The following is a 26,486-nucleotide window of genomic DNA, read 5'->3' as shown; positions in this document are numbered from 1 at the left end:
CCCCTTGCCCTCTAAATTTCTGACTGTCTCTAGCCAATGAATAAATAAAGATAAGAAAAAAAATTAAAAAGAAGAAAGTCACCCATCTATAAATACTAATGAACAGATACTCATTTGTGAAAGGCTAGACAGGGCCTCAAACCCAAACACTCTGGCAAGGGGTAACACCTACTCTCAGGTCTCAAGCCAGACAGCACATACTAGTTATTATTATTTATTTACTTATTTGCTTACTTACTTATTTTTTATTTTTGAATGGACAGTGACAGAGAAATTGAGAGGAGAGGGGGAGACAGAGAGGGAGAGAGACAGAGAGACACCTGCAGCCTTGCTTTGCCACTCATGAAGTTTTCTCCCTGCAGGTGAGAACCAAGGGCTTGAACCTGGGACCTTGCACACTGTAATGTGTGCACGCAATCAGGTGCACCATCACCTGGCCTCCTCACTAATTTATTTACACTTATTTTGGGTAGAGACAGAGAGAAATGGAGATGGAATGGGGAGATAGATATTCCTGCAGTACTGTTTCATCACTAGTGAAGTTTCCTCCCTACAAGTGGAGAAGTGAGGCTTAAACCCAGGTCCTTGAGCACTGTAATGTGTGCACTCAACACTGTATGTGTGCCACCCGGACCCAACACTTACTAGTCTTAGTTTAGAAAGGCTCTCTGCTGCAGTCCAAAACCAGAACACTTTACTTAAACTCTGCACATAGCTTCTAGATTAAGAAACAGTGAACCTATTATCCCAAAGTCATGTGCTATGTACCAGCCAACCATCAACTTCTCACCATACTGCACTGCCTGTATACCTGACTGATCTTTCCCGACATGGAGATGCCTGTGAGCAGTCCAGGAAAGATGTCAGGAGTCTCCAGGAAAAAGCTGGGACCAGCAACAAGTAGCAGAAACAATTAAGTGAGGTACACCTCAGTCTTTTCTTCTTTTTTTTTAATTAGTAATTCACTAATGATTAACAAGACTGTAAGATAACAGGTGTACAATACCACACAGTTCCCACCACCAGGGTTCTGTGTTCCATGCCCTTCACTGGAAGCTTCCCTATTCTTTATCCCTCTGGGAATATAAGCCAAATTTTTATGGGGTGCAGAAGGTGGGAGTTCTGGCTTCCATAATTGGTTCGCTACTGGACATGGACATTGGCAGGCCAATCCATACCCCCAGGCTGTTTCTATCTTTCCTTAGTGAGGTAGGGCTCTGAGGAGGCACCTCACTCTTTTCTCTCCTGGAAGATGAAGCAGCTGGAATAGCTGCAGAGGAATCACACCCCCACCTCTCCCCCCTGCTGGAAACCAGAGACTACAGGGCTTGAGGAGGGTTTGAGCTACCCACCTCCAACTCCCCATCTAGATAATAAGCTGTGACCTTGAGCAAGTTACTTAAACTATCAATGACCCACACTCTGTCTGCAAAAGCAGAGGAATAATAACTTTAGGAAGCTACTATCCTGAGAACAAGCCAGAAGGAGGTGAGGGTTGAGCATTATGTGAACATACCTGCAAAGGTTCTGGGAGCTTTGTTATCAACTGTCCATACTGTGCACTAGCGGAAACTCAGAACCTGTTTATTCTACTATTCCAGGCCTTTTCCCTAGATGCCTTGAGATCAATTCTTCTTAACAAGATCTTTCTATATCTCAAATAGCATTTATGCCGAAAACACCATACATCTTGTAAATCCATGTAGAATTTAGATGACTTCTTTCAGCTAAGGTGTATTTTAATGAAAAAAAAAAAAAAAACAGCATGATGAGAGACTGCAGATGTTTTGAAGGAACCAAGAATTATCTTCATTGGCATAGAGCTTACAAGAATTTTTTGTAACACCCAGGCTGGGGGGAAATAAGTAAATATGACATTAAAAATGGAATGCCTATCCTCAGAGGTCTCATATTATAATGAGAATAGAAGATTTGAGAGCACACTTTTAACAGCCTTTTCAGTGATATCCAAGAAGAGTGTCATCAAGGTAAGAAAGCGGGTTCTCAGGTTGTAGGAAGGCTCCTAGAGATGGCCCCTGACAAAGCACAGGAGAGAAACTCCGTGTGCAGTGCTCATCCACATTTCAAAGCTTCATGACTGCTGTGCCTCTGGTGCAGGCCTCAGATCCCAGTCAGACCACATGACTAGCTCCTGATTCTCATCTCTGATTAGAGCTCTGCACAAAAAGATGATAACATTAGAGACCTAAAATATTGGTCCAAAGAATTCTTTCCCAGTAGAATAGGCTGTTTGCTCCAGGAAAATGAGGACAAACCAGTGCTAAATTGGAGAGTTTCCTTGACTTGAATTGAGACAACTGGAAGAACAAAACAGCCTATAATTAAGTGCATGCTTAGAGCAGAGGAGGTCACACTCCCTGAGTGTTCTTCTCTCCTGACCTGATAGAAGATTCTAAACTGTGTCCTTGGTGGATTTCACTTCTTTTATTATTATTTTATTATTTATTTATTGGATAGAGACAGAAATCAAGAGGCAAAGGGGCTATAAACAGAAAGAGAGACCAAGAGATACCTCCAGCCCTGCCTCACCACTCACAAAGTTTCCCCCCCCCCCCGCAGGTGAACACCAGTGACTGGAACTTGAGTCAGTCTTGGTTTCCTTTAAGATCCAAGTGTACCCAAAGTCCTGTATGACACTGATCTGGAACTAGCTGAGTGACAGCAGTCCAGCAGGAAATCTAAGGAGCTGAGGAGGCTGCTGGTGTAGGAAGTGCCACACCCCAAATAAACTAGAATAAACCACCTCCCTGTTCCCAAAATCAGTAAGAATGGAGAAAGTACCCCCCCTTTTTTGCCTTCAAGGTTCTCACCAGGGCTCGATGCTGTCACTGCAAATCCACTGCTCCTGGCAGCCAATTTTTTCCATCTTATTGAATAGGACAGAGAGAAACTGACAGGGGAGAGAAAGAAATACCTGCAGACCTGCTTCACCGTACCCCCTGCAGGCAGGGGGCCAGTGGTTTGAACCTGGATCCTTATGGAAGTCATTGTGTTTCGTACTATGTGCACTTAACCAGGTGCACCACCACCTAGCCCCCTACAAAGTACCAAGTTTTCCACTAAACAAAACAAGGAGGTCTCCTTTGGCTATACTCTTCCCCACTTCCCCAAGCCAGGTGTGTACCTATCATGTTGTTCCTCCAGGGGTACTATCTGCTATGAAAAAAAAAATCACCAAACCCCCAAGCTGGGTTTCTATTCACAGCACTAAGCAGAGGTGCTTGCTGGTCCAGCATCAAAGGCAGCCCACACCACTGAGTAAATTTAAGTGATAATATCTCACTGACAACATGTGGTGGCCTCCCTGGAGCAACAGAACAGCTTACTGTCTTCTTTCAAAAAATTCTCCACGTCCTCACCCTTATCTTTGACTTCCCACAACTGTGGAACTGACTAGAAGCTTGTGGGAGGCAAAAAAAAAAAAAAGGGGGGGGGTAGGGGATATCTAGGGGGAAAAGCCCACAATAAACAATGTCTTGAAAATACACTGAAGCAACCTACACTTGATACTAATGATGATTATCAATGGCCTCACAGGTCAGGTACCAAGATGAGAACTATGTGGACTTCTCAGTGTTCATAAAGGCCTCTATTGTTTCCCCCTGCTGAAGTCACAGGCTGGTGGGGAGGTGAGGGGGGTTGGCTTGGGAAGGAAGGAGCAAGCAGAAGAAAAGAGGAATTAATCTGGGCCTCAGAGAGAAACACACTCTCACAGCATGTGGAAGCCTCTTGCCTTCATAGGACAGCATGGACTAGAACACTCTGGATATTCTGAAGGGTCTCTAGAAGGTTTCCAGTGCAAACCTACCCTGCTGGGTATGCAGGACTCTGGCCATCACTGCTCTGACTGGCATGATGGTGGCCTCAGCCCTTGCCAGCAGCACCTAACTCTGTGTCCTGTGCTCACATGATCCAACTGTGAATCCATGCAGTTGCCCTTGTGCTGTGCCTGTCTGCTGGTCTACAGGAAACAATTTCTGCCCTCCAATCTGGAAGCTTCTCTTTCTTATTCTTGGGTCTTCATGGATTGAAGCAGATGAAGGGTGGTGGAGGTAGTGAGCTACCCACATCCTCACCACCCACTTCCTAAATGAATATGTAACCACTCAAGTCAAGTTAAAACCATCTCCCCAAAGCAATGTCACCATGTACAGATTATAATAGGATTTGTGAGCTTATTGTAGATAAACAACTCCACTCAAAAATATGTATGTCAGAGGTCAAGGTCTTATGCTACATGTTTCCTACTGGTAATACAGTCCAGAGCTTGAACCAAGGCCTGTGGGTCAGGATCTGAGACCCTTCTTGCCACACACCTGAGCTCTCTGCCCTGGTATCCTTGACCAATCATATGATCCCCTCAACCAAATCCACTCATGACTCATGAACAAGCAAGACAGAAACATCCAGGCATATTCTGATTTATGGTTGTCTTAATGGAAGATGTTCTGAACTTAAAAGTTTCAGGAATCAGAAGATTATGGAGTATGGAGGAGAGTGTGGGGTAAGGGGTGTAGAGGAGAGAAGTACGGTTGTTTCTTTCACTTTTTGTTGAAAACCAAAAAGGTCACAGAACTGAAAGGAAACACCACCATGAGAGGACTTTCTGAAGAGGTCAAGTTGCAATGCCATAGAAGGGGAAGACGGCTGATGCGAAAAGGGTAGAAGCACAAAGCAGCTGAACCCCATTTGGTGGCTCTTATGAGACAGTCTTTTTCATGTTGAATCACCCTTTGAGCTCAGAAGCAATCCTGGTTTGACAGATAAATGACCACAGAGATGAAAGATCTTTAAACCATCTCTAAATCAATCCCCCATGGCATTCTTCACCATCACTAAGAAAAAACATAAAAAATAAAAAAGGAAAGAGAAAGTCTTAGCAGCAATATGCTTTGGTGCAATGTTCATTCTGGCCTCAGAAAGAAGACTCGGGCACTGCTGCCCAGCTTACAAGTTTCTAAACACCCAGAAGCAACATTTAAAGAAACATGTTCTGAGACAACCTGACACCCAGACAACAAGTCTGGCACCACTGCAGGGCCCTGTGTCCTGAGCTGTGCCTGTACGGAAGAAGGGCTGTGGGTGGATGGATGGACGGACTCTGGAGGGGGAATAAGAGCAAACATAGAGCCACGCACTAGGTTTGCATCCGTACAAGACACTAACAAGAAACAAGAAGGTGGTGCTTTCAGCCCTCTCTAGTGTTTTTTTTTTTTTATTGTATATATGTGAAGGGATATACAATTATTTGATTACATTACTTATCTTAGTTCAGTCAAAGATGATTGTGCCATGATTTAAAAAAAAAAAAGTGCATTTATGAGCTTCAGCTGCAAAACAGGACCCACTCAGAGGACATCCAGAGGTCGTGAAACACCACCTAAGTTCTTTCCATTGGTGCAGCTTCTCACCAAATGCTGTTTCTTTTCCTTGTGTAATCCACTCACCAGAAACTTGTTTCCAAGAGCATCCAAATTGGCATCCTAATCTCATATGGGAGGGAGAGACCCCTGACCCTAGACAGAGGTACCAGTCCATACTAGAGCCAAAGAGGTGTGGTCTCATGGATTCTTCTCTATGACCACGCTGCCTGAACATCTGCAGCACCTCTGCAGCTTGAAGGATCAATCCTAGCTCTGAAATTTGGATTGATGCCTCTGTGGTGGCCTTACATCCATTGCTTCAACCCAAAGTCATAAAACATTTAGCCTAATACAGAACTGCCCTGTGCTGTATAGGCAATGTTGTCGGTGCCCTAGAGAACTTTCCTTTCTGTTTTTCTTTAATATATTTATGTATTTATTATTGGTTAAAGACAGAGTGAAACTGAGAGGGGAGAGGAAGAGACAGGAGGGACACTTGCAGCCCTGCTTCACCATTCGCAAAGCTTTCCTCCTGCAAGTGGGGACCAGAGGTTTGAACTGGGGTCCTTGTGCACTGTAATGTGTGTGATTAACTGGGTGTGCCACCGCCTGACCCCTAGTACTTTCTCTATTTAAAAAAAAGCAGTGAAAAAGAAAACCATTTACCACTTGGGATACAACTGAAGCTATCTTTGCCTAAAGCTGTGGAATCATGACTGGAACAAAATTCATTGGTTTGCAAAAAACAAAACAAATAAACAAAGATAACCATAATGATAATGCAACATCCAACTTCTCCAAGTTTGTAGGTCGAATCATTTTAAAACAAAATAAATCTTTTGCTATTCTGCAACTCTAATGTCTGTCAGGAATCAACAACAAAAAAAAAAAAAAATGAGGGGGTGGAGTATGGGCCAGACAGCAAATCATTTCAGTTTTGTAGGCCACACCATTTCTAACACAACCACTCTATTCTGCAAAAGCAGTCAGACTCATAAAGTAAACAGTGTGTGTGGCTCTGTTCCAGTGAAACTTTATTTTGGACACTGCAATTTGAATTTCAGATGAACTTCACGTGCTACAAAATATTATTCTTTTGATTGCTTTCCAACCTTGCAAAAAATATAAAAAGGATTCTCTTCTTATGGGCTGGCAAAAAAAAAAATAGACAGGCAGAGAGTTGGGTTTGGTGTAGGGACTGTAGTTTGCCCACCTGGCTCTAAGTCAGCACATAAAGCTAGTGCCCCCCAAGTCGAGTACCTCCACCAGCTCAGGAAACAGCATGGCAGGCTCTCTCTACTGAGTTCCACGGGCCACTCCTGTGCTTGAATGACTGGCCTGCCTTATCAATAAGACTTCTAGGACTGGACAGCAGAGTTAGGTCCTAAGTATATCGCTTCCAAAAGCCCACCCTCATCCTTTCCTTATCCCAAATCATTGATCACACACTCCACATTCATACAAACAAGTAAACTCTGAACATTTTGTCCATAAGCTTTTCCATGCAAGTAGTAGACATGTTTTTTACCTCTAGACTTAACTTCAGCTTTTGTTAACTCCCTTGTTATATGTAAAAAAAAAAAAACAAAAAACAGAAGCCTGAATAGTAATAAACATTCTAATCTGACATAGATAAGAGAATGTTTTTATGAGTACCTATATATTAATAACTAACTTTCAATGACTTGTTCATTTGAGGAATGTGCAAACTCTAGGCATGAATCAACAGAGAAGTACAATAGGAAGAAAGCTGCTAAGGGTACAATATTCACAGAGAGTCCCATTAAGGTGTCAGCCAAAAGCAAAAGCATGCCTTATATTTCAGTTCTTTTCTGTCCTTCCCTCCTTCCAGATGCTGAGGCTGAGAAATGCTGACTCGTTAAGTCACATATTCAAGGAGGCAGTTTCATGTCTCTTTCCAATCAAGCGCACACTCAAGACATCCGACTTTTGGTGTAAGGAAGACCAAGCTGAGGTTTCAGATACGAGAATGGAGCCTCCCTGCTCCCTTCAGTTTTGCAACAATCTTCATGTCACAAATTCAAAGGTTTTGCTTCACAAAGCAGAAGGCAATATTTTGGAACACCCTACCGGCTTTGAGGAAAGAGGTTTCTATTCTCATTCCAGTAGGGTGAATTTAGATTTTTCCACCAAAACCTATGAGCTGATGCTCACATACTGGCAGTAATGGGGATGGAGGGAAAACAGACACCACAGTATTCATGTTGGCCCACCTGCACAAAAACCCAGCTCCATACAAAGAGCTGATCAATCCATGGCCACAGACAGAGACCCAGCTCCCTTTGCCAGTGTACTGTGTTTGCAAGAATCTTGAAAGTTTTCACCCTTGTTGTCTTTACAGCTGAGAACTTGGAAGGATCTACAGAGTATAATACAGAAGAGAAAAATGAAAGCACTATCTGATTCTGTAAAATCAGGCCCATTGTTAATGATCCCTTTGTATTTCAAGCACTAAAGGAAGATGGCCAACTGGGATTACCCATGACTGGAGGACTTCCTGGATGCAGTTTCAGTTTTAACAACCAGGACAGTTGACGCAAACTAGGAGGCACTGGTCATTCCAGAGGTTATCTTTTAGCCTGAGTGTATGAACTTTAATGATTTGTTTTGTCATTACTGTGGACTAGGCACTTTGGGTCAACTGTTTCAGATAACGAGAGAGAGAGAGAGAGACCATCAGAGGCAGAGAAACCACAGCACCAAACTTCTCCCCCTTAGGGCAGTCGAGGATGAAATCAAACTATATGAACAGCAAAGCAGGTGCATTCACAGGTGAGCTGTCTTCTCAGCTTAGTGTAGTTATTTGAAATGTGACCCATCAGGAAAGACACCTCACATGAGTAAAAAACACAATGTCACATGCTCATTTCTTTTTTAAAAGAATATGGTTTTAGAAGTTCTATGGAAAATGACTGTCCCAAAGCTCAAAATCACTGGCAACAGAAACACCACAGATGATCCTTAGGTTCTGTGTGTCTTTTTTCAGCTAGCCCATCATGTCTAGAATTGAAATAAATATACTATGAATGAAAGAGATGACACCCACAACCTAGAACCCCCAAACTACAGTCAACCAAAGAGTTCCCTTAAGGGCCATTCATAAGTCCCAAGGGTCCTCGAAAACAAAAACCTCTTCTAGCCAGGGGCAACCATCTATGACCTCAAACAACTGCTTTGCCTTTCCCAGGATGGGAAGATGCTATACCAAAACCACCATCTTGGTGACACAGAATCAGAACAATGGAGCTTGGGTCCATTCATTCCCCCAACCAGAGGACATTAACAGTCTCCTACAAAGCTGCCTTCCATGTTTGCCTTTCTAGAAGGAAGGCACAGCAAACCAAGTTCACTGTTCAACCTTAACAAAAAATCAACTGCAATAATGCAGGATCCAGGCGAGCTATCTGCCTTTCTTCTTCCTCCAACTGCAGCTCAAAGGTTCACCACTGGCTCTCAGAGAGCTGATCTGTTAGCCTCAATTTAACCAAGAACCATCATGTAGGCCAAGTACCCTATCTTATGAAGAATCACAACAAAAAGGAGATTGTAATGGCTCTTGACTGTTCTGATCGATCAAATGTTAAAAAAAAAAAAGCCACAGATTACCTAGATCTGACCCAGTCAATACTGCACTGTCACATATACACAGAAAGTGAAAGAACTCTCCAGAGTTATCGTTCTAATTGCTAATGCTATTCAAGTGGGTAGATTGCACAATTTAAAACCATGGACATTGTATTAAGATATTAGAGGCATTTCTACCAGTAGCCCAAGTGTCTCATCAAGGAGAGTTATAATTCAGAAATGAATAAGCAATGAGCAAACAAACCCTTTGGCGAAAGATAAAAATAAAACGCCCTCCAAACTGGGGCCCCTTACCTTCTTCTTGGAGTGGTTTCTTTCATCTTCTTTTGTGGCTTTGCTGTTTTTTCCAGCACGGGATGCCTTCTGGTCCCCAGACTGCTTGATAGTGATCTTGATCTCAGGGGGGCATATATAGTTCTCCAGATTCTTGGGGGGTTTCTTTGCCCTCTTGGTGGTCTGAATCTTCAGCTTCAGACTCCCTTCTGTGAAGTTCGCCTCCTTGATAGAAAACTCCTGCTCCTCCAGGCCATCTCCTGCCACCCATTTCTCACTGTCGGCATTGGAGTTGGAATCCACATCCCGCCCTGAACCCAGTTCATCCTCCTCTTCAGGCTCCATCTGTTCAATGCCCACTGGGACGCCCTTCCCAGCTCCTGGAGCAGAGAGCAAAGGTTCTCCTGCACAACCCGGGGATGTCTGGGGCTTAGCAGAGGAGACTGGCATGAATTCTGACTCGACTCCTCTTTGCCTGCCACTGCTTAAAATCTCCCTGGATTCCATGACAATCCCACAGTCTTCAGGAGTTCTTGGGAGGAGAAAGGGGCAAAAGCGGAAAAGGGCGGATGAGATGAGAGGAGATCCAAGATTCCAAGGACAAAGTGTTCCAGAAGCTGTACTCAGTGTCCCAGGGATGGAGACACGGTGAGGCCTTCAGAAGAAATCAAATCTGCAACTGAGATACGGGGATAATTAGCCTTGGCAGGAAGGGGCGTGGCCTCAAAAGTAACTCCATCAAAGGTCCATAAGTCCTTTCCCAGTTACATATGGCATCATTAAAAAATAATAATAAACAATAAAATTGGAAAAATATCAGACTAAGGGGGCCAGGTGGTGGTGCACCTGGCTAAGCACATATAGTACTAAGCACAAGGACCCACGCAAGGATCCTAGTTCAAACCCCCAGCCCCCTACCTTTAGGGAGGGTGCTTCACCAACAGTGAAGCAGGTCTGCAGGTGCCTGTCTTTCTCTCTCCTCTCCATCTCCCCTTCCTCTTTCAATTTCTCTCTATCCTATTCAATAAAATGGGGGAAAAATGACTGTGAGGAGCAGTGGATTCATAGTGCAGGCACCAAACCCCAGTTAAAACCCTGGAGGCAAAAATAAAGAAATAAAAGTCAGACCAGGGGGACCAGGTGATGGCACACCTAGTTGAGTATGCACATTACCATGCACAAGAACCTGGGTTCAAGCCCACTACCCCCTACCTGCAAGAGAGAAGTGTCATGAGTGGTGAAACAAGTCTGCTTCCCTCTCAATTTTTCTCTGTCTTTTCAAATAAAACTAGAAAGGAAAAAAAATCAAACCAGAAAATATATATCCTGCTATTGGGTTATACTGGAACCCAGGGGGGACATGTACAAGCCCAAGTTTATACACACAGAGCATTAAACTTAGAATCCACATCAGTGGATTCTTACTAGTTTTCATGGCTGTGAGCCCGAGAGTAAAGATAAGAGTGGCAAGTCCTCCAGTTCAGTAAGAGGCTAAATGTTTCTTACACTGAACCACAGTTGGCTGAGTCACCCTTAAAACCAACCATGACGAAAGAGAAGTCTGCAACCTGATGTGTGCTCTGTGGGGAATGCGTTCAGCCGGCTGGCTTTTTGCCCCACTTCCCTCTCAGAACAAGAACATGCTGCAAAGCTGAACACAACCTCCGTTACCACCCCGTAACCACCACTAGCAGCTGCCTAGGCCAATCTCTCCTTCCCTTTGGAGCAAGCACCTTTTGCTGACCTCTAGACCACTCCAAAGGCTGTCTCTCTCTCTCTCCCTCTCTCTCTCTCTTTGTCTGTCTGTCTGTCTGTCTCTGTCTCTCTCCTCTCTGTGTGTCTCCTCTCTCCCTCTCTCTCTACATATACATATACATATACATATACATATACATATACATATACATATACATATACATATACATATACATATATATATTTCATTATGCTATCTCAATTCTGCAAAGCAATCTTTATTCCTTAAAGCCACTGCAAAGTTACTTCGTGACAAGCTTTAAAAAATCAGTGGAAACTAAAATATTTTGGTGGAAAATCCCGTACTCTGCGATTAATGCAAAACAAATGCTAAAAATGTGTCTGTCGACACAGCTACTTCATCATTATTAATTATTTAGCTAAAAATAGCCATTGGAGACAGTTTTAATTCCCTTTCTGGTCTTTAAAGCAAGTAGCATCATGTCTACATCATGCTGACAGGAAAGAAGAGCAAGTATGAGAGGGGCTATTTTCCTCCCTCATCTCTGCTTTCTACTACCCTGCTGGAAAAAAACACAGAAATCAGACGCTGGGTCATTGTAGGACTCTGTAACCTCTCCTTCACTCTCCCATACCAGGTTCCACTCTAACCAACTCTATAATGTAAGTTTCACTCCAAACAACACCTAGATGCTCAGCCTACAGAGAATGTCTGAATCCCAGAGGCAGCATAAGACATCTTCTCCTTCCATCCCAAGGCTACTGTGAGGTCACAGTCGAATCTTCTTACAAGACTGAATACTCCCCAAATTTCCCAGCAAGCAATATTACTGTGCACCTTTGGTTTCCACCTTTCAAATCAATGAGTTAAAGTAGTGACCAAACAACTGTGATTATAGGGAAATCTCCACAGCACCAGCAAAGACGAAACAGCCAAGAACTGGAGAACTGAAGACCAGGCACATAGCTCTCCCTCCAGGGCCAGTGCACTTGCAGCTGATGCCCCGTGAGAAGCCAGCCAGCCAGGCGGCAGGGTGGCAGCACAGACCTGCTCCCCAGAGATGCTCAGAAACACACTGGGCTCCTGGAAACCGCTCAGCCCTGCAGAAAGGCACAACTGCCTCCACTTAGGGGAAACCCTAAGAGAGCCTGAGCATCTTTGCAGAAGCTGTGGCGCCAACACTGAACAGCCACCTGTGCCCCAGGCTTCAAAGGAACAGAAAGTCCCCACATAGGAATGGGGGAGGGTGGTCAGACAGATGACACCTGGTGCTCCTTTCACTGGCAAGATTCTCTAAGTCTTCAAGATTAATATGCCAACCCACCTAAAATCTTCAACATGTGTACATGTACATGTGTATATATACATGTACACACGTACATGTTTCTTTCACTGTGGAGAGTTGTGCATATGTGATTTCACTGTTTCCAAGGCAACTTTTTCATTCAATTAGAAAGACAAAGACAGAGGGGGCTAGCCAGTGTTCATAGGAAAATCTCCACAGTTAAGTGTACATAATACAGAAAGCTAAGACCCACACAAGGATCTGGGTTTGAGCCCCCGACTCCCCACCTGCAGTTGGGATGCTTCACAAGCAGCAAAGCAGATCTGCAGGTGTCTCTCTTTCTCTCTCCCTCTCTATCTCCCCGGCCCTCTCAATTTCTCTCTGTCCTATACAATAAAATGAAAAAAAAAAATGATGGCCCAGAGCAGTGGATTGATTCATAGGGCCAACACCAAGCCCCAGCAATAAACCTGGAGGCAAATAAAAGAAAGGAAAGAAGGAAGGGAAAGAGAGAGGGAAGGAGAAAGGGAGGGAGTGAAGGAGGAAAGGAAGAAGGGAAGAAAGAAGGCAGGCAGGCAGGCAGGCAGGCAGAAAGCTTCACAGGGGCACCACAGCATCAGAACTGCCGTGATACCCCATTATGATTCCAGAGCTTGAACCTGGACAGTACCCATGGTAAGGTATGTGTCACACCTAACTTTCTATCTCTCCACCCCAGTCTTCTAGGAGTATTTAGTGATATTTGAGACAACATGTTATCTCCCTTACCAATGACAGGTAACCCTAGTTGTGGCAGACATCAAGACGCCCTAAAGCATGTCCCAGCTCTCTCCTGCTTGTCAAGGATCCAGCTGACAAGTGTCAACCTGTCCCAGATCCATGTAAAGTGTCAATCATATTGTCTTCTGGCAGTAGTGCTGAGTGGTTTACTTCTTTTGGCAGGAACATCCAATGTTGAATTTTAATTTCCTGGTAGAGACCCCTAGAAGTAACCCCTGAACAGGGCAAAGACTGAGATATATTCTCCACCAAACATTCCTCGACAATCCATCTTGGCCCATTAAACATATCAGATATATGCTGTAGGTTCAGGGACAAGAAAAAGGAAGGCAGAATCAGGCCAAAGCTGGTAGAGGACAGGCATTGCAAATCTGGATCCTAAGGCTGGCAAAACAAAGTGTGTGCATAGTGTGGCTGTCTTGCCATGTGTGTGACCCAGGTTGAACCCTAGCCCCTAACACATAGTGTGCTCCCTCCCTGCCGTGTGTGTATGTGTGTGTGTGTGTGTGTGTGTGTGTGTGTGTGTATTTTCTGTCTTCCTTCCTTCCTTTCTTTCATTCCTTCTTTCTTTCTTTCTTTCTTTCTTTCTTTCATTCACTGTATTGGGTATTTAATGGTTTACAGTACAGTTATTAACATTTAGGTAGAACTTCTCATCTTCCCATCATGGTATATGAAGACACCCTGTCCCCCAATGTACATCCTTTACTACCTGAGGCCAGGTAGAAAGAGCACAAAGTCTTTCCTCAAGGCAGTTGTAATCTTGAAAAGATACTGGAAAACAGCTCTAAAACTAGAGTAAGTTCTGTTTGTTGTGTACTAGAAGATAGTCACAAATGAAAGAAAATATTTTCAATGGGGCAAGAGGAAGACAAAGCAAAAAGGGAAGGGTTCAAGGACGGCATAAGGCATAATAACCTTGAGGGTCTTTTTTTTTTTTAGAATTTACTACTTTTTATTTATTTTAATCATTTTATTGTATTTATTATTGGATAGAAACAGAGAGAAACTGAGGGGGGTGATAGAGAAAGAGAGAGAGGCAGAGTGAAGCTTTCCCCTTGCAGGTGGTGGAGCAAGGGCTTGAACCCAGGTCCATGCTCACTGTAATGTGAGCTCTGAAGCAGGTGTGCCACAGTCTGGCCCCACCTTGACCTTGATTAAGGGTCTTCAATAGGTAGGACAGAGAAAAGGAAGAGTGAAAAGAAGGGACAATGAACAGTGGAGCAAGGCCAGGGGCTGAAGCTTGTGGGCTTTTGTGTTGAAGTTACATAAATCTGAATGTTAACTAGGTGGTGCAGTACAAAGCAGAAAGCACCAGGAGATGTGTTCGGAAAGGAAAGGTTAAGGGTAGATTCTGAGCATCCTCAAAGGACATGCTAATGAGCTGGCACTGGCCTTATAGGTGATGGGAAGCCCTCTGAGGGACATAGGTAGAGACCCAGTCAAAACGGAGTCTGGGGACAGTTATTCTGGTAAGGAGTGAAAAGGATGAATTGAGGGACCTGAAAGGGGAGGCAGGGGAACCATAAGAGGCCTCAACTGAAATTTGCTTCTTGCTATACACCAGTCCCCACAGCAGCATGGCGCTCGTGGAATTCTTCCTGCTGCAGTATTTTTAGAGACTCGCTCCTTCTAGCCCTTCCACCTGTGTGTGCAATGCCTGGCATTCCGCTGCTGCTCTCCAAATGTTTGCTGCATGAAGAAGGGAGTGAACTAGCCAGCACACAGACCTCAAGACTTCCTTATTTCAAGGTCGTGACATGGCTTCACTTCCCCATGGCAACAGTCTGTAAACTGGGAACCACAACATTCCATCCCTGGCCTCATGAGTGCTGACCCTAATGGCAGAGTCCACCCCTCAGTGCAAGGTGTTCATGGCCTTCCTACTTCCAGCACACAAGTCCCATTTTTTTGGCTCAACAGCAGTTCCATCTCAGACTGATGGAAGGCCATACCTACCCTTACTTCAGCACCCACTGCAAGCCTGGGAACCTGAGGGGCTTCAAGTTCTTTCTGAAGGTAAATGAATTAGCCCCTCTGACAGCTATTGAAAGTGCTGTGGTTCAGCTGGGTTATGGATCCAACAGCCAACACCCATGTCCAGCAGAGAAGCAATTACAGAAACCAGACCTTCCACTTCTGCACTCCACAAAGAATGTTGGTTCATACTCCCAGAGGGGGAGGAATGATAGGGAAAGATGACCAGAAGTCTCTGAACTCCAGTTCTATCAGGACCCAGAGAGAGAAGAGGAAAAAAGGAAGGACACTCAGAAGTAACAATAGGTGGATATGTGTCTTAGAAAGGACGAGAAGGCGGGACCATAAAAAAAAATGGGCAAATATATATATATATATATATATATATATATATATATATATATATATATAGAGAGAGAGAGAGAGAGAGAGGTAGATATTGTTATAGAAATAACAGTTAACCCTGTGGCCTTGGGAGAACCACTGCAGCTTCCAATGGAGAGAATGGAGATACAGAACTCTGGTGATAGGAATGGTGCAGAATCACACCCCTAGATCAATATTAAGTCACTAATAAAATTTTAAGAAAGGAAAAGAGAAGAGAAGAAAACCCTGCCATTCAAACCACTCCAACTGCAGCTCCACACCCCCAGCTGGCCCCCAAGAAACTCACCTCCTAAATTAAAGATTATAATCCAGACCCTCCTATCCACAGGCACCCTTCACCCCAGGAAGAGAAAAAATAAAAAGAAGCTTTCAAGAGTAAGGAACAAAGAAACCCAACCTGTCTGTTTACTTCACCAGCACACAAAGTTGCTGCCCTCCTTCAGCCTTCTCCCCACAGATTCGGTGACGAGACAGAGAAGGGGGGGGACTTCAGGTCCCTTTGTGCTGTACCTGATAACATGTAGTTGTAAATACACAAACACACACACACACACACACACACGCTAAAGCAAGGTGAAAGTGTTAAGCCTTGTCCAATTCCAGTAGTCAAAGGCTCCTCCAGAAGGCACAGCAGCAAATAGTAGACACTCTGTACATAACTATGGTCTCTAGCTCCATGAAAATTAACCCATCAATAGATGTCAACAAGACCAGGAGTAATGGATGCTAATGGAACAACAAAACTGTCTAGGATATAACTGAGATTTAGGAGGAGTTCACCAGATAGTATGTATGCCTTGCCCTGGGCTGAGACCTGGTACCACACTGGAGTGCCATGGTACCACCCTGGAGAGGCTCCAGTACTGTGGTGGCTCTTACTGTCTCTATCTGAATGAAAAAGTCAGCACCGGGTCAGTGAAATTAAGCTTGTGCAAGGCCCAGACTCTACAAGAAAAAGGAAGAAAGAAGAGGAAGAGCTAAGTACACATAGTATCAGGTGCAAGGACCCACATAAGGATCAGGACACTTCACAAGCAGCAAAGCAGGTCTGCCAGTGTCTGTCTTTCTCCATCTCTATCTCCCCCTTTCCTCTTGATTGCTGACTGTCTCTACCCAATAAAGAAACATAATTTGGAAAAAAGAAAAGAAAGTTTCTCTGGTGATGTCTATGTATAAAGTCAAAAACTAGCTGGCTGTCAACTACTTTTATAACCAAATACCTTTTCATGATACATGTATCCCTCAATTTTCAAAACTCCCTGTGGTACCACTCCTTTCACAAAAGACCTCATTTAGTGTCTGTTTTTATTATCAGGAAGGACTTCCATTCTTAGCAGAAGGTAAGCAGTGATGGCTGTGCCGGAGTTAGTTCTGCAGCAGTTGTTCGAGACTGGTGAACACCCTGAGCAGTGAGGATGCTGTGCCAAGTCTTCTCCTCATGCCGGCTGAGCATTTCTCACAGTGTTCCTGCTTTTACTGTATGTGAATGTTATTTAAGGTTCTATGTGTTATTCAGTGTGCTCTGGTAGGCTATTTGAGGATCTGGGAACACTCACAATTTTTCCCTGTATAAATAGTAATTGCTTCTTCCTACCATTTCAGCTTAGGAAAATTTTCATATTTTCTACTTTTGGGCATCTGGCAATCCCTGTATTAGAATCACATTAATGATAGAATAGATGCAGTGTGGATCTCTTTCCCTGATTTCTTTTTTTTTTTTCCTGGAACACAATGAACCTGGTGGATCTACAGATGGAGGCTCTTTCTACTTCAGGAGTGGCTCCTCCAATTCCTCCTCTAGTTATTTTTCCTACCCAGTGATGCTGTTTCCTCAATTTTGCCTGCTGCTCTCCATTTAGAACTCTCGGCTCAGGGAGTCTCCAGCTCCTTCATTTTCTCTTCCATTGTTTCTGTCTTTATTTTGAATTGTGGGAGAACACACCTCAGTCTGATTTTCACAGTATCAATTTAGTTCTGTTAATTCTATTTCTTGTCTCCCTTTTGTCAATCATGACTACAAAGAAAGCGAGTGGTAATTCAGCAGAGGAAACTTTGATGCTGAGATGTTTCTCCCATTCCATCTGAATGAAAAGGTAGAAAACAGTAAATTACAAATGAAAGATGATCCAGTTAAAAAAAATCTGGAGTTTAGTATCATTCTTTAAAACTCTGAACAGGACCACTGACCATTTATTTGGTCCTGCTTTATATCTTATCACCTGTTAGTTGCCAAGTTACATACTCTACCGTGATGCCATCCTGACTTCCCTGGGCAGACGACCTCACCAATGTGTCTAGGACCTCACCTTCCCAGAGCTCTAACCCACTAGGGAAAGATAGAAACAGGCTGGGGAAATGGATCCACCTGCCAACACCCATACCCAGTGGAAACACAATTACATAAACCAGAACTCCCACCTTCTGCACCCCCAAAATAATTTTGATTGATAGGGAGAAGATGACCAGAAGGCTCTGAACTCCAAATCCATCAGGACCCAGAGAGAGAAGAAGAAAAAAGAAGGGACATTTGGAAGTAGTAATAGGTGTATGTGTGACTTGGAAAGGAAGAGATGATAGGACCTTAAAAAGGGGGGAGGGCAAATATATATATGAATATAGACAGAGAGTTGTAGAAATAATAGTTAACCCATATCTGCAACCTTGGGAGAACTGCTGTAGCTTCTGGTGGAGAAATAGGGACACAAAACTCTAGTGGTAGGAATGGTGTGCAGAGTTGTACCCCTATCATCTTGTAATTTTGTAAATCAGTACTAAATCACTAATAATTTTAAAAATAAAGAAATAAATAAAAACAGAAGCATCACGTGCACCTGGAAAAGTCCTGTTATGTATACCTGAGATCTCTGTGACAAAGCATCTCTTCCCTGACGTCAGTACTTAGGCCTCACCTCCAGCCTCCGAGGTCATAACTTTATTTCCTGAGAGCTGTAGGTTTTGAAAACATGTCTAATGGTATCAAGGAGGAGGGAGTCTTGAACTGTTGTGGTACTGGTATAGTTCCCCAGGTACTAGATTTGGCAACTGTTTATTTTTCTAGTTAGCTGAATCTTGATTTCCTTTTTCTCCCACAGTTTTATTGAGATATGACTAGCATCGGCTGCTTAAGTGAAACATGTACAAAATAAAGGGTTGACATAATTACTATGAAGGGTTTCCTTAGTATCCATCTATCCATCGTATCATAAAGAAGAAAGACTATTTTGGTTTGTGAACAAAACTCCAGGGACCTACTCTCTTAACGACTTTCATATGTGTCAAACAACAGTTAGTTACCAGCAGTCCTTAGGAGATGGTGCACTTCTGATCTTGGATGACAAATGGCACCAAGCATTGGAGACAGAGAGGGAAGCAATGGCATTCTCAATCTAGGTTTGCTGGTCAATTGTCTCCTCTTAAGATTTTGGAAAAAAAAAAAAATGACAATCTAACTTTTGACTTTAAGAGTGGTTTGTATCTAAGGTATTTAGGTGAATAGTCAGAAGTGAGGGGAACAGGCAGTGATGCACCCAGTTAAGTGTACATAGTATAAAGTGCAAGGACCTGCACAAAGATCCTGGTTCAAGCCACTCCCCACCTGTGTGTGTGTGTGGGGGGGGGGGGTAACAAGTAGTGAATCAGGTCTGCAGGTATCTCTATCTCTTCCTCTCTCAATTTCTATCCTATCTTATAAAAATGGGGGGTAAAATGGCCACCAGGAGTAGTGGATTCATAGTGCACTGAGCCACAGTGATAACCCTTGAGAAAAAAAAAATCAGAAGTGATTTTTACCACTTGGGGGATGTAGCATATGCCAGAGGTTTTTTTTGTTTGTTTGTTTTTTACCAGATTATTGCTCAGTTCTGGTTTATGGTGGTACTGGAGATTGAACATGGAGCCTTTGGTGCCTCAGGCAAAAAAAAGGCATTTTTCATAACTATTATGCTATCTCCCCAGCTAGAGAATCTCTTCCGTACCCTTTGGGTTAATGCATCTTTATTCCCTAGGTGCAGACCAAATGCCACCTCCCTAACCTCCTTAAACTGGAGAATTCCTTTCCTATTTTCTGCCTTTATAGCCTAGAGCATTCTCTCCAGGTCCCCAGCCTCCCCACTTGAGAGGAAGAGCTGTTCTGTTTGGTCCTCTTGGATCCCCAGCACCCACACAGCTCCTGATAAATGGAGCCACACTCCAACCTACTCTTGAATGCTGACCCAGGCTGGGAGGCTATGTCAAAGACCAGTTAGGCATCATTTGACACAGGAGTCTAGGGCTCTGACTGATGTGTTTCTGAAACCCTTCCTGCTACAGAAACACCTGTAGGAAAGGCTATGTCAACCCTGGTAAATGGACTTGGTCACCCAGCCCCTCCCTGGCTCTCAATCAGTAAGGGCAAATGCAACTCTGCCCCACAGCTCTGTGACCCTGTACATAGACCACTGGTCTATAGCAATGAATGACTGAAGTTAAGACACAGTAGCTTTTTTGATACCCACACGTGTGGTACCTTTCTAAGAACAGCCCACCTACTCCACAGGGTGCTCTCTGCATACATCAACCAGCAATTTAACCAGCATCCTAATATAAGCTGAAGCTCTCCTAGGTCCCATCAACTTGAATGACTTTCCAAGCTTCCCAGCTCATCTTTCTGCCTGCCTGCCTGCTGCCTGCCTGCCCTTTCTCCTTTCTCCACTTGGCTACCTCTAAGCCATCCTTTAAGAACTGGGTCAAGTTTCACTAGTCCACTGGCTAAGCATTCCTTGTCTAGCCCCTTCAGCTGCATACACACATAAACACACACACACACACACACATACAGAGAGAGAGAGAGAGAGAGGGAGACATTTTCTCCCACTTCTTTGGCAAACTGTTATCAAAGCATTTGGAGAAGCATATCACAATATTTCATTTACTTGTCCCTCTCTCCCACCAGACTGGAAACTCCATGAGGAAAAGTGGCTGGGTTTTAGAAGGGTAGTAGCACACTTCAAGGTGTGAGCTGTGAAGCAGGTGTCTCTCTTTCCGCTCCCCTCTCTATCTTCCCTCCCCCTCTCAATTTCTCTCTGTCCTATCAACTAAGATGATGGGGGGGAAATAGCCACCAGGAACAGTGGATGGATAAGGCCAGAACCAACAACCAAATGACTGGAGGCAAAAAATAAAATAAATGAATAAATAAATAAAGGTGCAGTGTACACACTCAAGAAGTGTCTACCTGCAAGGGCCATGCCAGAATGACAATGGTTTCTACAAAGAAGAATAGATACAGCCACAATTTTATGCTACAGACTCCAAGTGCTTAGTGCCTCTTTCCTCCTCATAACTGTGTTCTTGAAAAACAGATTCAAATGACTCAAGTCTAGTTTGAAAATAGTACATGCTCATTCTACTTCAATGGTTAGTTTGATAAGTGGTTGCAGATTAAGTAAAATGTGTATAAAAGACCATGTTAGAGTAGAGGGATTACCTTAGTGGAGATTCAATCTCCTTTTTTTTAAATTTTTTTTGTGAATTCCATTGATGTCCAAAGTTTATGTCATATAAGTTATCCTTTAGCTAAACACTGTCTTCTCTTTACAGACAGATCTCACCTAGCAGCTTAAGGACAGGCTTAGATGCCAAGCTCTTCCATCTCCTTATATAATGGGAAACAACACAGGAAGTTTATCTTGTTCCTACCAATCTGAGTGATTTGCTGTTGCTTGAGAATTGCTTTCTTTCTTTGTGTGTTTGTTTGCTTGTTTGTTTGTTTCAGAGAGGAAATGAGAGTGAATCCAGTCACAAGTTGCAGAGTCAAATCTCTCCTCTGCTATATGGATCTGGCACCCATAGGTGAGTTCTTTTTTCTGTCTGTTCTCATCATCATTTCCAGATTGTGGGGTGTGTGAAGAGGTGAACACTGTGGCCCCCTTGGGCCCTGACATTCTCAGGTGCTGAGTCTTGTCTATTCAATGTTCCGAGGATGAGCCAGAACCTTCCATTTCTTGATCCTGCAGCTCTGTTTGGTTGCGCTAAACAGAAAACTAAGGAGTTGTCCCTCTGCTTGGAGATCCTCACAACAGGGAGGAAAGTGCAACCAATGGTTCCAGTCCCAGCTGCAAAAATAGTTTCTCCTCTGGGAGCCAACAGCACAGCAGCATGAGCCTGGAGTCTTGGGTCCCCAGGGAAGGTTCTCTACATCACTGACTGGGCCAGTCCTCAAGTTTGCAAGTTAACTCCCAGCTTTGGCACATCATGGGCTGCTTGTGCTGTACCACACAGTCAAGGAAAGTTGAAACTTGTAGTGAGAGGGGGATAAATACAAGTCATAGCCTTTGTAGATGATCTGTTAGATCCAGTCACTACCTTGAGATGCACAAGATCTCTCTCCACATTCTGAAGGTGTAGAAATAATGGCCCAGGGAGGTTAATCATCTGCTCAAGGGCACACATCATACTAATGACTCCAGAGCCTGTGAGCTTACTTTCCATCTAGGATCTAGAAAACAAAAAGTGAGGGGGCCGGGCAGTGGCACCTCCTGGCTAAACAAACACATATAGTACTAAGCACAAAGATCCACACAAGGATCCAGGTTTGAGCCTCTGGCTCCCCATCTGCAGGAGGGATACTTCACAAGCAATGAAGCAGGTCTGCAGGTGTCTACCTTTCTCTCTCCCTCTCTGCCCCCCCATCTCAATTTTTCTATGTCCTAGCCAATAAAATGGAAAAAATGGCTACCAGGAGCATCATAGTCATAGTGCCAGCACCAAGCCCCAGCAAGAACCCTGGAGGCAAAATAAATAAATAAATAAATAAATAAATAAAGTCCTCACAGAAACCCAGCTCTCCAAGCTTCTTCTGTGGACAGGAGTCCCAAGCCCTGTATGCTGTCTGACTTGCCACACATAACTTTAACTCTGAACCTGAGTTTTCCTCACCTGCCCTCAAGTCTCTTCACAGATCACACAAGAAAAAAAAAAAAAGAAAAATCAAATAGTACATGCAGAGTAGCACCTTACTAGGTAAATGTGGTAGACATTTAAGAAGTAACTACGGCTGTATTTCCTGTCTAGGTAGAGATAATCGTGGGAGAGAAGAGGATGCTAACTTTTAACAAGCACCTGGCATCAGACATTATCTGATTTAACCCTGAGCTGTGTCCACTCTATAGATAACAAAACAGCAGCTGAGAAACCTGCTAAAATCTCAGAGCTAGTTCTGTTTCCAAGTCCCCTGCTTTTCAAGGAGCTGTGGTGCCACCTGTCTTTAAACACTGGTTTACTAAAGCGCTGGCCATGGACTAGGCCATGTGCAAACCTGGCTGGTGGGGGTAGGGGGGGATGATGAAAGCCATTCCTGGAACCCACAAGGCTCAACTGAAATGAGAGCAAATACCACTGTCTTCTCTCTAGGCCCTCCAAATGTGCCTCTTCTTTCTGAATGACCTATTCCATCTGAATTCAAATTCTGCACTTTTTTCAGCCATCTGACCCAGTCATTGCTCTGCTCACTGTCATAGGAACACAAAGTGTAATCTCACACGTGCTTGTGATTCTGCTCCAAAGGTGAAACTGGCCATGCCAGAGAACTAAACAAATATTAGCTCCGGTTACATTCTTTTATGGTATTTTTCCTCGGTCTATCACAACCTGCTATTTAAACATTGTATTACTAGTGATGCACGAAAAGGCAGCTCCACAGAAAAGCGTAAGAATTATGTGTGTGTTGGGGAGTTAGGCAGTAGCACAGCGGGTTAAGCGCACGTGGCTCGAAGTGCAAGGACCGGCCTAAGGATCCTGGTTTGAGCCCCCGGCTCCCCACTTGAAGGGGAGTCGCTACACAAGCGGTGTAGCAGGTCTTCAGGTGTCTATCTTTCTCTCCCCCTCTCTGTCTTCCCCTCCTCTCTCCATTTCTCTCTGTCCTATCCAATAATGACATTAATAACTACAACAATAAAACAACAAGGGCAACAAAGGGAATAAATTAAAAAAAAAAAAGAATTGTGTGTATGAAGTTCCAAGTTCTATCCGCAGCCCTGCAGGTACCAGAATAGTGCTCTGGTCCTCTCATTATTTTTCTCATGACCCAGCTGTCTAGTCCTGTTCTCAGCTCCAACACCATCAGCCCAGACAATACTTTTAGTCCACCTACATGTTAAGTGTCAGGCTCAGGCAAAAATTCCTGAAGACATTAGGCCTATTGGAACAAACCTAAAATAGACTTCCTAGCTTCTTCCCACCCAAAGACCCCCTACTTTCATTTGCTCTACTCTTACCTTTAGGTTCCTAATTATTAAACAATTTGTCCTGCTTTATATCTTGTCACTTTTCAGCCTCCAACTTCCAAGTTCCTGATGCTACCATGGCACTATACTAACTTCCCTGGGCAGATGACCTCATCAATGTCCTGGAACCTCACCTCTCTAGAGCCCTACCCAAGTAGGGAAAGATAGAAACAGGCTAGGGGTATAGATCCACCTGCCAACACCCATATCCTGCAGAGAAGCAATTACAGAAGCCAAAACTACCACCATATGCACTCCATAGAGAATTTTGGTCCATACTCCCAGAAGGATAAAGAATAGGAACTCTTCCAATGAAGGGGAAGGGAATGGAACTCCGGTGTTGGGAACTGTACGTAATTATACCCGTCATCTTACAATCTCGTTAATCATTATTACATCACTAATAAAGAAAACTAATTAATCTTATAAAAATAAATAATGAACTTGTTGTCTTCCTCTACTGGTACACTGAACTTGTCAGAGGTACCAATATCACAGAGCAGTTTAGCTCCCCAGAAGGATCCTCATTCCAAAGGCTTATTATGTGGAATGCTGTTTCTGCTCTAAGGAAACTCCAGTCTGTCCAGTTGTCCCAGGCCTCCTTTGTGCTCATAATGTGGTCCAGTTACTGAGTCCTAGGTGATTATCCCCTGCTGGCCCACCACTGGTCGTTATGAGTGTTTTTAAGTCTCCCGCCAGACTGAGGATCAAGATAGCATAGACCCAACCTCTTATGGTAATTCCAAATGCACACCTGAACTTCCCTCAACCCCTCTGCTTCTGCGCCACAGAATAGCCACTATGTTCTATGCCTGCCACGAAATTCAAAATGGCTCTCCTTAAAGCCTTTCCTGACCAAATGTTTAATTCTGACCTCACAAATAGCGTAATTCCACTCAGGTCCATGCCCACTTCAGCTGCAGACTGGAGTTTCCACTTGAGCTCATCACATCTCTCCAGATGCCACATTCACTCTCCAAGGATACCAGCCCCATCTCCTGCCAGACCTTTCTCTGCCAGCAGCATGAGCAACAATGGTTCATACATGCGACCACGCTGAGATTTCAATAAATATTTGTGGATCAAAAAACTGACTGTAATTGAGCTGCAGAGTAGCAAGCAAAGTGCAGAAAGCAAAGCCCACAGGGTTTTCACATCAAATCATCCATTTTAGTCACTATGATTATTGATACTTCAAAAAAAAAAAAAAGCCAAGGCTTTACTGCTCAAATCACACTATGTCACAGGGTTAGCCACCAACAACTACAAGGGGTTTTTGCCACCCACATTGTATTATCCTGACACAAGGAGAAAAGAAGTGTTCCTGACAGCTTCTAAGGAACATCCTGGATCACACCAGCTCTATCAAAGTCAAAATTTCACCTCCAGTACCTGAGCAGCTTCTTTCTATTGACAGAACTGTAAGTGCTTGACAGGTAGAGGGAATCATGAAGAAATCGTGTTTTCACCTAGTTTAATGAAAGAGCTTCTTGCTCTTGCTTATTTCCCATTTCCCACCCCTTTGCAGCAAGTCACTGCAGGTCCTAGGATCCTGCAGAGCCTCTTTCTTCCTAAATAGTCAAGCAGACTGCTCTCAAATAAGTCAGGACTCCTGTTGGATTTGCATGAGCCTCAGGTTCAAACCCTACTTTGCTGAGCCCACCGTATCACAGAGTTTCCTGGTGTTGGGCAGGCCGTTCCTTTGCAATCTTGAAATGCATGCTATCTACTATCTACTAACTCACTGTCAATGGGCACAGGTAAAAGCTGGGAAGGCTACAGAGAGGATGGCTAGGACACCCGAGGAGCACAGCGATAGCCCCTATCTTCACTCAAACAGAACTGTGACCAGGAAATAATGCCCAGCCCTGCAGACAGATCTGTGAGGTCTGTGTAGTAGACTTGTCAGGGATTCTGGATGTCTGAGTATAGGAAACAACTGCAAAGTCTACATAGAGGAGATACTCTAGGATTTTTAAAGATGTGATTTATTGATTGAACAGAGACAGAAGTAGATTGAGAGAAGAGATAGAGAGGGAGAGAGAAAGGGAAACCTGTAGCCATGCTTCACCGGTCTTGAAGTTTTCACCCTTAAAGCTGGAAACTGGGGAACTGAACCTGGGTTCTCGTGCACTGCAGCATGTGTCCTGTATTCAGCACACCAGGACCCGGTCATGATACTCTAGACTTCTGAGATACAGTCTTTCTGCCATCTTTCTTGACTCAAGTCAGTTACTTCCTTAAAGGAGGTCAGTACTCAAAAAAGTAGAGGTCCCTAGAGTCCTATCCTCCAAGGGAAAGAAAGAAATAGGCTGGAGGTATGGATCCACCTGCCAATGCCCATGTCCAGCAGAGAAGCAATTACAGAAACCAGAACTCCCACCTTCTGCACCCCATAAAGAATTTTGGTCCATAGTGACAGAGGAACAAAGAATAGGGAAGCTTCCAAAGGAGGGGATGGGATATGGAACTCTGATGGTGGGAACTGTGTGGAATTGTACCCTGTTATCCCACAATCCTATTTTTAAATCATTAATTTTAAAAAGGGGCAATCACATATAAATGTTTGATAAATTATTTTGAATGATTTATATTTTGAATAAAGAATGAATTCCAGCTCACAATAAAAAAAAGAGAGATAGAGGTTCAATCCTTTTCTTCCTTCTACATCATCATCAGTGGTGTAATTTGTGATATTTCTTCACTTCTGCGTGCCACCCCCAGACCTGTCTCTCCAGGTCAAGCTCCCTACTTCTATCTCATGAGGAATATCTCAATGTTGTATTTTCCCTTCTATAAGTCTTACAACCACAGCA

At 43.8% G+C, this 26,486-nt stretch overlaps 1 protein-coding gene across 3 annotated transcripts in view; it reads right to left on the bottom strand.

The window, feature by feature from the left end:
* The window catches only part of SETBP1 (SET binding protein 1), a 467,429-nt gene that overhangs the window by 429,215 nt on the left and 11,728 nt on the right, over positions 1-26,486 (bottom strand). For 2 of the 3 annotated variants that reach the window (XM_060173802.1, XM_060173804.1), the window contains exon 2: positions 9,285-9,942. In XM_060173802.1, coding sequence (XP_060029785.1) covers positions 9,285-9,770 — 486 coding nt within the window. In that variant the 5' untranslated portion in view covers positions 9,771-9,942. The remainder of the gene's footprint in view (positions 1-9,284; positions 9,943-26,486) is intronic. The other variant, XM_060173803.1, reaches the window with a different exon arrangement.

Source organism: Erinaceus europaeus, chromosome 15, assembly GCF_950295315.1.
Source record: "Erinaceus europaeus chromosome 15, mEriEur2.1, whole genome shotgun sequence".
Taxonomy (NCBI): domain Eukaryota; kingdom Metazoa; phylum Chordata; class Mammalia; order Eulipotyphla; family Erinaceidae; genus Erinaceus; species Erinaceus europaeus.
The sequence above is the reverse complement of the archived record's forward strand: the minus strand, read 5'-3'. Positions and strand labels throughout refer to the sequence as shown.